At 33.4% G+C, this 13,139-nt stretch overlaps 1 protein-coding gene across 1 annotated transcript in view; it reads right to left on the bottom strand.

Moving 5' to 3' along the window:
- LOC122294097 (callose synthase 3-like) overlaps positions 1-4,340 on the bottom strand; it is a 43,926-nt gene extending 39,586 nt beyond the window's left edge. The window contains exons 1-4 of the mRNA XM_043102560.1: positions 4,182-4,340; positions 4,011-4,047; positions 3,619-3,878; positions 2,128-2,228 (exon numbers count right to left, since the gene is read on the bottom strand). Coding sequence (XP_042958494.1) covers positions 2,128-2,228; positions 3,619-3,826 — 309 coding nt within the window. The 5' untranslated portion in view covers positions 3,827-3,878; positions 4,011-4,047; positions 4,182-4,340. The remainder of the gene's footprint in view (positions 1-2,127; positions 2,229-3,618; positions 3,879-4,010; positions 4,048-4,181) is intronic.
- Positions 4,341-13,139: the final 8,799 nt, after the last annotated feature.

Below are 13,139 nucleotides of genomic sequence, written 5' to 3'. Positions count from 1 at the left end.
TTTGTGTTTTTCAAGATCTGTAAGTTGGGGCCAACACAGATTTAAACAACAGTTTCAGGTATCCCCTCCGAGATCACCCAGGCAACAGTATACTTGGTTACTCCTTTTGATATATAAAATATTTTTACTTATCAAAAAAAAAAAAAGTAAACAGTTGTGAACAAGCTCGAACTCACCCAAATTTTAAATGAGTTGTTCACAAATATAAAATCCAAAATCCAGCTAAATGAAAGCTAGATCTTGATTTGAGTTCGAATAAAAGTTACGAATAAGGCTTGACCACCCACTACTCGCTCAAACTCAGCTTGTTTGCATCCCTAGTAGGATATGAAGACTAGCATACAGTAAAGTATTAGCATCTTTTTCCTTGGAGTTTCCATGTTTCTATACTATAAACCTACCCATGTCTGAGCCCAACACTCTCAACTTCTAGCTAAAATCTCATGACTGCAATAACACTACCAAAAGCAAACCTTCATAATGGTGACTTGAGGCTAATTCTTGATGCCATGTGTCTTATGGTTTGCATTTGGTTTGAGAGTACTAGGATTTTTTAAAGTGTAAAAAAATCCGCAGCTGAAATCAAAGTTGAATTCTCATAATGTCCTGTTCAGATGGGCTCCAATTTATTCTTCACTTGTCTCTTTGATATCTTTCCTAGATCATTCAGACATTTTCAATTTCAAGTGTTGAGGAGTAACCTCATACTTTTTTTTCTAGGGTAATCCCATTTGTATAATACTTGTGAATGCAGGTTACAACTTTTGGCAATCTTATTACATTTCTATAACTAATCAGAGAAGAATCAGCACTACTGAATTTTGTGAACGTGCTGTAGCCAACATGAAAAGCAAGTACAAGAGATCGGTGTATCACTGAACCTTTATCCTTGGGATACTGAACTTTATCTGTCAAAGCCTGCAATTTGATCAAGTAATTTGCAGATTTCATAGAAATGAAATCCAGGCATGTTTTCTACACCCCTTCATTTTTAAATATATCATAACAGAGTAAACACGTCCCTTAAGACAAGACTCTGTTAATAGTACACAAACCAACCCCACGAAAGATGAAGTAGTGTTAGCAACAAGGCTCTCACAAGGCTGACATTTGTTTATTGACACCAGTTCCTTGGGGGAATGCTATTACCAGAATCTTGAAGATCAACGGATGCCGGAGGTAGAGCTAGACTCTATCATGCTCAAGTAATCCATTTTTGTCTTGACAATGGCTTGCCAAAATCTATGCTTTCTTACCATTGTAGGTTTATGCATTTATGGTTTTCTTATATCCCCTAAGATGGGTTCCTTCTCCTGTATACATTATGTGTATCTAGGTTGCGCCCCTCTGCACTTTTAAGGGGTTTCATTTACTTGAAAGAAGAAAATATGACTATTATGCATTAATATCGTTGCATAAGGTGATGAATTAACCAGTCAGCAATCCGGTTGCTTTTATTGCCTAACAAGAACAAGAAGCCACCCCACATACTATTACAACATCATGTTTAAAAAAATGTAGGCAATTTAAGCCAACATTTGTTGTGTGTCCTACTGATTTGTATTTTTTCCTTTTTCTTAATTTCTTTTTCCTTCAGGTTCCCTAATCAGAAAATAGTTCCATTTTAGTGATGCAGACAAGGCTGCTTTTCTGGAGGTGGTGTGAGAAAATATTGTTGCTGCCTTTCCTCCAAATTGTATATAATCTTATTACAGAGGCCTATGAAAATCTATGAGGCATTGGTTTTGTCACTATAATCTAGATGAACGAAGAAGGCATGACTACAAGCTCGAGGGAGCCTTACATGATAGGGGCTTCAGCTCATCCTTGACTTTCCTAGCAAGTGAGCCTTCAGAGGAAGGGGAGGGGGGAAGCAAGTGGGGAATGAGGGAAATAAACAAAAAGCACTACAACCTCTTCGCCCCCTTCCCCATCTTACATGTATGGAAAGTGTATCAACACTCATTTTTCCAATCTTTGATTGCGTTAGTGGCAAAGCATATAGTAGGTATAGATTAAAAAAACTATACTTGTTGAGACCAGTACAATAAATGAAAGCATAATTCTCATTACATGTAAAACAGTATTGGTATGGACTTGAAATGAAGAACATAACATAATGCTTACTCTTTCAAGACGTTGAAGAAGGGCAGTTTTAAATTGACGGACACCTCGTCCACTAGAAGTTGGATCCAACCTATGAGCTTTCTCAAAAGCATAAAACCGGCCTACATCAAAGCCACAACAGATGAGCCAAAAAATATGAAAAATAAATATGCCACAAGAAAGTAGCAAATAAAGAACAACTACATCTCAAACAAGCTTATTGAACTTGCAAATATAAAATTTAATAATCGGATGTAGGTTGAAAATAACAATAATAGAATATACAGATGACTTGTCACAGGCCAAAAGCAGAAATTAGTTACTCTCGAGCAGCATTGGTATAGTCGCACTTAAACACAAAGTGCCATGGCCAAAGTGATTCACATACCATGCATCTTATAATTGGCAATCAATTTTATTTTTTTATTTTTTTAGAACAAGTGGCTATCAAGTATCTTATGTGCATATCAAGTAAAGCACAAAATAATTATGTACAATGTCATGTCCAACAAGTACAGCTTAACTAATCAAGGTAGCATAACATTAGATAAGAAAGAAAAAGGTTCTAAAATTGAAACCAGCATTTGTATTATAAAATTGCAAATTCCAGAAATGAGTAGTTAGTAAAAGGTTCAACCAGAAGAAAAGCTCATACAGTAGTTGAACTAGTACTTCTTTCACAATGTAAGTGCTTTGTATCACCACTAATGGGAATGCCACACAATTTATCATTTCAGATGGGTGTAACTCAACAACCCAAGACAGTAATTTTTTCAAACGTTGCACCATGCTTTCTTCCTCCACATTACCAAACGAACTCTACTCCCCCCCCCTCTCCCAGAGTTCCGAGCCTAGACAGTAAAGGATAGTGAATTTTTTCTTTTGTTTTTTTTTTTTTTTTTTTGTTGGGGGGGAGGGGGGAGGGAGGGTACCCCAATTTTATAGCTTGATGGCCGAAAGCTAAAAACATTTTTGAAAAATCCAAAATTACACTCCATTTTGATTTGGTTCCCAACTGGAAAAAGAGCTGGGGAATGGAATAATATATTAACTTATAACATCCTGCCCACTAGCACCAGGAAAGTCATATCCAACTCAGTTTTTAAATGCCTTGCTCTTGTAGGCAGACCTTATGACCGTGAGCGTACTCGCACACAATCAATCAGAGAACCAAATATGCCAATGCAAAGAAAGAGATAAACAAGCACACAACCACTTACATATGCAAAACACAAATCATTTCTTTTTGAACGGTTTTACAAGTGCAAAGCACATATTTAACAAGCAAGATAAGCTCGGGAGAATTCATTGCCTTCATTTCTAAGCAAATTTTTTTTTATGAAAGCTCAATTTGTCATAATTGCGAACCATACGCATAATTCAAACAAAATTATCAGGCTATCAAAAAGAAAAGACCAAACCCACTTGCAGAACAAGTACCGAAAACAATATTTTTTTCACAAATAAACGCCAGTAACAATACAAAATTTGCAAAATTATACATGAACTTACAGAGATAAGCCACTCTGGGGTTGCTCTTTTCAACTTCATTGGCAACACGAAGAATCGGAGCAATCTCAACGAGCGACGACGGGACAACCTCACTATCAAACATCGACTCCCCAAGGTTCCCAGCAGTCTGCGTCCGGATGATCCGCCTCTGCGGCTGCGGAGGCTGATCAGAACTCCCAGCTCTCATCGAAGACGACGAGGACAACATGTTCCCGGACTCCTATCAGAACTTTAGAACCCAACTCTCTTACTTCCCCACCCTAAGAAAAAGAGAAAATGAAAAGGTCAAATCCAAGACAGTGAAACACAAATCAAAGCAAGAGAGCACAGAGTGGAAAAGCGTTAAAAAAAATAAAAATAAAAAAGGAGGATCTTTTTTATGTTTTGCTCACCAACTGGTTGAGAAGGCTAAACTTCTGAATCTGACATCTGCAACATTACAGAGAGAGTAAAAACCACTACCGAAGCTAAGAAGCAAACTACACATAACGTGAACAAAAATAGAAACTTAAAGCTTAGAAGAGAGAGAGAGAGAGAGAGAGAGAGAGAGAGAGAGATCTCACGGAGAAATGATGTAGATGGGTTTCAGATGAAGCACGAACAAACCCTAAGAGAGAGACAAGGATTCTGTGCTGCTGCAATTTTAAGCTACGTAGGAAAGAAGGAAACAAAGCAGAATATGAGTGAGAGAGAGAGAGAGAGAGTGAGAAGGGGGGGTGGGGTTGAGTGTGGCTCCAAGCAAAGAGGTGAGAGAGAGAGAGAGAGAGAGAGAGAGAGAGGACTGAGGGAGTGTGGGCAACTGTCACTGTTAGCATGAAATTACAAGACTGCCACGGGCTCTCATTCTGTCATGTGCATGTAGCAATCCAGTTAAATTACTCAAAACCCCTTCTATCCATTTTTTTAAAAAATGTTATATTGACATTTCTTATTTCCATTACAACAAGTTTATGAGTTTATCCATGAGATTTAAAGGAAAATTATTTTAAATAAATCCAATACATTGGTTAAAAGTGGAAGCAATTTCAATATATAAATTAAATATTTCTTTAAAATAATATTTTTTTCTACATAAAATATTTAAATAATATTTTATATTGAGATTTTAATATTAAGCTTAGCCCAATAAAAAAATATTAAAAAATCATATATTCTTGTAAAATGATTATGATATTTATTAGAATTTAATTTTGTTTCTTCTATCCCGGTAAATTACTAAATTGAGTTATGGAAAGGGGTATTTTCGTCAAATAGGCCCTTGAGGTTTGCAACGTACACGAAGATCAAAAGCTCGTAAAAAGGGGCAAATACAAGGGTCTTTTTAGGAATAAAAGGTTCAAATTTCAAAATGTTGAATAAGATTCACGGAGATCCAAAGTTAAGATAATCGAGGGAAAAAGTAGCCGTTTCACAAAATCGAATTACGCCTTTTACCCTCCTAAAAACAACTAAATTACAATCCCTCTCACGCACCACCCAGTACCTCCCAAGCAAGAGCGGGGCCAATATAGTAAATGCATCACACAGCGGTAACAACTGATGGGCCCTTCAATTATTTTTTACCGCAAGGATGGTGAAGCATTAAGGTCCTTTGGATTAGATCGTTTATCTGATTTTATTATTATAAATTTTTAAATTTTTATATAAAATATAATAAATAATTTAATTTTTTCAAATCTTAATTTAATATTTTAAAATTTTTAAATTAATAATGATATTAATAAATAATATTTTAATAAAATTTTATTAAATTTTTACCTTTTATCTAAAATTATCTTATACCATTTTTAAATCCAAACTAACTCTAAGAAAAAAGAAGAGAACTATATAGAAATTTTGTTGTTCAGAAGATAATTTGTTAAGTTTTATTTAGATGTTAAATTGAGTTGAGTTGAGTTGAGCTGAATTATAAGTTAAAAATTAAATAAATTATTATTAGAATATTATTTTTTAATATTATTATTATTTTAAAATTTGAAAAAAATTAAATTATTTATTATCTTTTATGTTAAAATTTAAAAAAATTATAAAAATTAAATAAGATAAATTAAAAAGAGTTTAAAATCCAAACTGCCCTTAATCTCTATATTATCCTATCAAGAATATCATGATATCATTTTGGTATAAACCGTAAAATTGTATTGTATTAGGATAATGATTAAGAAAATATCTATGCGGGCTATCGGTGTCTTTTTCATTTTTTATTTTTAATGATTAAGAAAATATTTTTAAATAATATTGTAAATTCTTTTAAAAGAAATATTTAAAGATATAAAACAAATAAAAAAAAATAGCATGTTCGGTAGTCATCTTCGGTGGCCTTTCTCTGTGGAGCAATACTACGTATAGTCTCTATTTGAGAACTATAATATAAATTTAGATAATTTTATCTTTAAAATTTTTTAAAATTACAAAAATATTTATCTTAAAATAATGATTTTATTTATAATTCTTATTTAGAGACTGCAAATAAAATTTTTCTTTTATATAATTGTAGCATGTTCATTACATTATTTATAATTGTTTATTCAAATATTTTATATTTTAAAGAAAATTTCATAATATTAATAATATTTTAAAATAAAATTCTATTCCTTTTAATTAAAGTAAATAATTTAAATTTATGGTTTATTTAGATAGTAAAAATATTTTAAAATATTTATAAATAATATAAAATAGTTTATAAAATAATAATAAAATATTTAAAAGGAAGTTGTGTCCCAAACGTATCCGATCGAGCTTTTGGGACGAGAGTCGGCAGGGAATTCTTATCGAAATTGTGTACATATTTTAATATTAAAAATATTATGAACTCCACTAGCATCATCGTAATTGGCAAAAGTGTTTATCAAGAAAATTTTTCTTTGTCCGGATTAACTTGTCCTTTAAAGTGACATATTTTATATCCCCATTGGTCAGGAGTGACGGTGACAGTGACGGAGTCCCTAACGCTCTCAAGACCCGAGCAAACCACCATGAAAACCGGGGTCCCGTGGGACCGACATTTTATGATTCTCTTCCTGACTTTTGCAAACTTTGCTTTATGAATTACGAGGAAAAAAGTGAAAGGTAGGTCCCATTTACTGTTATGCCATTTCTTTTTCTTTTACATTAAAGTTTAATGTTGTACCATTGTCTTGACTCATGCTGTGATGATTGTCGGCCGTGAGATAAGGCCGTGTATTCTAATTTCTGGGCCTGGCGAGTTGTTGGACATTTTGAGAATTATTTAAAAGAATTTTGAAATCTGTTTTGTTATGGATTTTAATATTATATAAATAATAAATTAAGATGAGATGAGTTGAAATAAAAATTAAAAATAAAATAAAATAGTGTTAAAATATTTTTTTAAATATTATTATTATTTTAAGACTTTAAAATATTAAATTATTTATAAAAATTTAAAAAAATATAATAATAAAATAAAATAAAATACTTTTACCACCTAAACCCATCTGCCTAATTATGTTTTATATTGAGTTTTGTGAAATAGATTTGAAAAGTTGCGTAAAACGAAGTTTTTCAATTTAACTTTGGGTAAACCATGCCGGCACACATGTCAAGTTACTTTTTATTTTAAAAATTAAAATATAAAAAGTGTACGGTATCAGAAAATATTAAGAAATTAATTTTTAAAATTTCAAATGATATGAGAATATTAATACTCCTTACCCTCCTATGAGAATATGACGTATCAACATTAACTTCGTTACACTTCTAGATTAATAAGGGTGTAAAACAGTCCGATTTAGAAGGATGATGGTCCGGTCCATCATTTTTTAGGACAGACCGGACCAATCACCTCTAAGGGACCAAATTGGATCAAATCGTTAGCTATCGGTCTAGTTCAATCGGTTCGTTCAGTCTGAAATTATTTTGTTTTATCTTTTTTTAAAGAAATTAATAAAAATTATTTAAATTATTAAAATTATAATTAAATGAATTATTAATGTGGATTATGTAACCAACTCATTAAAAAAAATATTCAAATATAATTATATTTATGATGTTGATAGTTATTACTAACTAACTTAAACTTTAGTATGCATAATTATTAATAATGTCCTATATTAAAAGTTAAAATTTTACATTTTATAAATAGTTAATGAATATTAAATAATATCATTGTACATAAATTATTCATGCTTACTTACAACTTAGGCATTTAAAAAAAATTACTTAATTACTTTAATTAAGTATAAATAATAGAATATATATGAATGTATTATATATCTATATATTATCATATGATTTATGATACATTATTAATTGATAGCATATATTATTTAATATTTTATATGGTCAATGATAATAGATTACATGAAAATTACATAATTAACTTATACAATAATTATGTAAAATAATATAATATATAAATATATTTTTAAAATATATATACTAATTCGATTCCGTTCAGTCCGGTTCAAAAATCACTGACCCTAAAGCCGGACCAAAACATATTCGGTCCACCATCTGTGGGACCAAAATCAACCATTCACAGTTTCAGTCCAGTCCTGTCCAAAGTGAAATAGTTGGTCCGGTTGGTTTTTTGGGTCTAGACCGAAACTTCTTCATCCCTACGCATTTTCTTCTATTTATATATTTATATTTGACGTGATGCTCACTGGCCTAGGCCTCAAATTTGTTCAAATATCTAAGCGGACATAAAAAAATTGAACATGTTGCTAACGCTGGGCCTGTAAAATTTGAGAGCATTATTAAATGCCAATCCACTTTTTGTACCTATTTTAAGAAATTGACCCTACCATTACCTTGCTTCCTCTTTTCTCCCATCTCTTCACATATGCGCAAAGTCATCTAGCCTACAAACTCTCTCTTTTTCTCTCATCAAGTTGCTTTTATTCATATCAAGAACCCTATTACAAAAAATATTGTCTTATTAGGTTTTTTTTTTTTTTTTTGTCTCCCTCCAATACAAAAATATCACCATTTATTTTCCTCTACATTTTCACTTCCTAAAAACATCACCCAACACATGAGAACTAGTAACCCATAGTTAGCACAATCAATGGCAAATGAGAGTAATAGTGTTGCATTGTGAACAACTGGTTGATGCACTGAGGGTGAGAGGTGGTTATGATTGTTATATATAAGCAAGCAATCATGCATGGAGCATTAAGTAGTGTGAAGACCCATGATATTGTCGAGGGTCCACATCTGCCTAGAGATAGACCACGGCATCGTTATGTGTCGGTATCGCCCATGAATAGACCCATAGTAGTGTCGAGGGTCCACATTTACCCAAAGATAAACCATGGTGCCATCGTACGTTTAGATCGACCAAAGGATGGACCCCAGCGTCGGTGTAGGTCTAGATCGACCTAGAGATTGACCATGGGTCGTAAGCACTTTGTCTCTCATAGCAGTCGCTTAGAGTATGTACACTTTATCCCCTGTAATGCTCACCTTGGGTGGTGAGTACTTTACCTCTCGTTGTGCTAGCACTTCACCCCTCATGCTGCTCACCTGAGGTGGCAAGCACTTTGTATCCCATAGTGAGCATTTTACCCCCCTTGGTACTTGCCAAGGGGCGAGTACTTTTCCTCTTATCATGCTTGCATGAAACACTTTGCTTCCCATTGTGATCGCTTGGGGGTTGCACTTTGGATGCCATGATTAGCACTTTGGTTTTCACAATGCTTGCATGGGGGCAAACATTTTGGCTCCTATGGTGCTTGCTTGGGGGCAAACACTTTGTCTCGAGGTGCTTGCCTAGGGTATGAGACGTTTCCATATCTCTATTGCTTGTAGAGGTGATGAAGACTTTTTCCCCGTGATGCTAGCCTAAGAAGCGAGCCCTTTTATGGTGCTAGCCTAAGGAGCAAGCCCTTTGCTTCTTGTCATTCTCGTTCAATGTACTTTACTTCCTATATTACTCGCATGGGGTGAGCGCTTTATCCTTAATGGTGCTCACATATGGTATAAGCATTTTTTCAGTATTGCTTGCCTGGTACCAAACTCTTTGTCTCCCATTGGGCTCAGCTAGGAAGTGAGCTCTTTCCCTCCAGTCATGCTCACTAAACTAGGAGCACTTTCCCTCCCCATGTCACCTAGGGTACGAGCACTTTGTCCCCGAGATTATCACATGTGGTCGAGCACTTTGGCTCTTGTGGTGTTCACCAAGGGTATGCGCTCTATCTCTTTCCACATTCCTCACCAAGGCGCTTTTAGGGGGCGAGTGCTTTCTCTCTCCACGTTGCTCATCGAGGTGGTGAACAATTTGCTTCATTTGATGCTCACTTAGGGGGATGAGCACTATGATTTCTTTGGTACTCTCCAGGTTGCTTGCTTAGGTGAAGCTTTTCGCCTCTCTTGGTCCATGCTGAGTATTAAGCAATTTTGTTCTCCATTGTGCTCACTCCAAGAACAAGCTCTTTCCCTCTCCATGATGCTCGTGGAGGTGGCGAGCACGACACTCTTTCACGATACTCGTAGAGGTGGAGCACATCTTCCCCCCATGCTCGCTTGGATAGTGAGCACTTTGTCTTCTATGAAGAATCAATCACATGTATTGCATGTGCGATTAAGTTTTTTTTTTTTTTAAGTTAAAGATGTAGCTTTTACATCTGTGTATATTTTTATTGTTTTTCTTTATAATACAAGGTTCATGTAATATTCATTCTTTGTCATTGTAATACTTTTTAAAATTTATATATAAAAGTGAAAATATTATTTTATTTCATAAAAAAACGTAAAAGAATATGCCTTAGTTGGTCTATTAAATAAACAAATAAAATATTTTAATTAGGAATGTGAATGTTAAGGGGAATGCTAGATTTGTTTAACCAAATATTACGTTAAGAGTTAGTTCAAGTGGTAAGAGCTTTGGTTTTGGTGCTATACTCCCTTTAAATTTAAGACTAAAACACTTTGACCTCATTTGAATGTTGAGATGAAATGAAAAATATGTGAATATTAGTAAATCAGTTTGTGAATAGTAATGAAATAATTTAAGTTAAGATATTTTATTAGGTGTTGAAAAATGTGAGAGAAAAAACTAAATAAAAATATTATAAAGTTAAAATATTATTAGAATATATTTTTTTAATATTATTTTTTGTTCTAAGATTTGAAAAAATTGAGTTATTTTTTTTATTTTGTTTGGAAGTTTGGAAAAATTGTAATGATTAAATAATTATTAAATGGACAAATTGAAAAATTTAAATTGAAAAGTATTTATATTTGTGTAATGTTTGAAAAATAAATAAGATAAAATGAGATGATATGAGATCTCAAGATCCAAACGAGACCTTAGGTGCAAATAATTTATAGGGGCTATCGAAATTCATGAGTTTTCTCTAAAAATACTTGAGGAATGGAGAAAGTCTTTGCTAAGAGTTTGTGAACCTCAAGTTAGTTGACTCTAAAATGATTCATCAATATTATAGTTAGAATCATCATAAAAGGTAATAGTAATAGGAGTTGAATCCCCTCAAAAAGGTATTGAATCTCCTAAATAAAGCCTTTACTGATTTTCGTTTTGGTAGAGTTTGAGGGCCACGCTAAAAAAATAGATTTGGAAGAATGCTTGTAGACCAACACAAAAACGTGGGTCAGGAATTAGAATCTTTCGTGATGTTATTAAAGCTTTGCACCGTAAATTAGCATGGAGAATTTTGAATTTTACATTTTTTTTTTGTTGGTGTTTATTCATCAAAAGTACCTTAAAAACTATGCTTCGTTAGAATATTTAATTTCTAAAGCACCGAGTTCTTCTATGTGGAAAACAATATGCAAATATATCACAATTATTATACTAGAAAGTCAATGGAAAATCAAAGAAGAAGATATTTAATTTTGGTTTAAGAATTGGATGGGCAATGGATCTTGAAAGAATTCTATGATGAATGATTTTGATCAACTTGACCAAAACATAAAGTTTATTGATATACATATAATACATTCGGTTAATGAAGATAGACTCCATCTCAAAGTTTACAATAGATAAAAATCTCAAGATTACAACTTATCCAATGACTAAATTTTACCTAGCAGCAACGTCTTGGGATAACCATGATGACATCTATATCATGTTGGTGAGGCTCTGAATGTGCATCTTAGTACTCCAACCAGATTGTATATCCAAAGATAGAACAACTCAAATTATGGTTGTTTTTGTCATTAGACTGAATGCCTCAATGTAATCAATGCCGCTTTGGCGGTCAAAGCCTTTGACTACTAATTTGGCTTTAAATCGATCAATCAAGCCATTTGGTTTCCTTTTAATTTTGTAGACCCACTTGTTCCTAATCAGGTTGTCAATAAGAGATTATGGGCATAATGTTAAGGTCTTATTTTTCAATAGTGTATCATATTCCTCCTGCATAGCCTATTTTCACTCACTCAAAGAGTTAGCTTGGTTGAAACAACTGGGTTCAACCTTAGTCATGACATAGCTCATGGCCTTAAATGAGAGGCATGAATAATAGTAGAGTGAGTAATCTAGAAAGGCCTTTGGCTTTAGTGAACTTGTTTTTGCTCCAGTAATCATTGGGTGAGTTGGTTCAAAATCAGTTTAATGATGTTCGTGTTCTAGAGCAAGAGTGAGACCTGGAGAATTGGGGTTGCTATTTGGAGAGGACTCGATTGGGAGAATAGTGATTGACAATGGTGCTCTAGATTGGAGATGAGCTATAGATTAGAGATGAGCTATGTATTGGTTTTTTATTGAATTCATTGGAGTTATGATCATAGTCAGACTCATCAAGAGTGTGAGGTGATGTTAAGTAGGTACATACCTTTGGTACTTGTGAATGGGGATGCATCATAGATGGAGCAGTACTGGTCGGTGGTTGAGCAATCGGAGCTATAATCCTTGCTATAAAAAGTGTTTCAACAAGGACTACATGTCGTAACACATATACTTGTTTGGAAATGGGGTCTAGACATCTGTAACCTCATTGATTAGCATTGTACCCAACAAAGATATATTGCTTGCTTCTAAAATTGAGTTTGTGTGCAGCATATGGTTTAAGGATAGGTAGCAAGCACACCCAAATACTAGGAGGTTTAGATAGTCAAGTTCCCTTTTTAATAACTTGGAATATGGTGACATGTGTTTGAGAACTGGTGTGGGTAGTTTATTTATCAAATGGACAGCAATTTGAAAGGCATCAATCCAAAATTGAGCTCTTTAATTTGATTGAGCGAAAAGGGACAATCCAATTTCCATGATGTGTCTATATTTGCGTTCTGATATTCTATTTTGCTTAGGTGTGTGTGGAAATAATACAATGAAAAATCCCATTGGTGGTGAGGAATGATTGGAATTGATTAGAAATGTATTCATCTCCACAATCACTTTGTAGTTCCTTGATTTTGTAAGTGAAAAGATTTTCAACTAGGCTTTTGAATTTAACAAAGCAACTGAAGACATCAGATTTAAAATGGATGGGATACATCTAAGTAAATCTAAAGTAATCATCAACAAATAGTACATAATAGGGACATCCACTTAGGGAGGCAATAGGTGATGACCAAACATCACTATGTATTATTTA

The sequence above is a fragment of the Carya illinoinensis genome, chromosome 14, assembly GCF_018687715.1.
Source record: "Carya illinoinensis cultivar Pawnee chromosome 14, C.illinoinensisPawnee_v1, whole genome shotgun sequence".
NCBI classification, from domain to species: Eukaryota; Viridiplantae; Streptophyta; class Magnoliopsida; order Fagales; family Juglandaceae; genus Carya; species Carya illinoinensis.
This window is presented reverse-complemented; position numbering and strand designations above follow the sequence as displayed.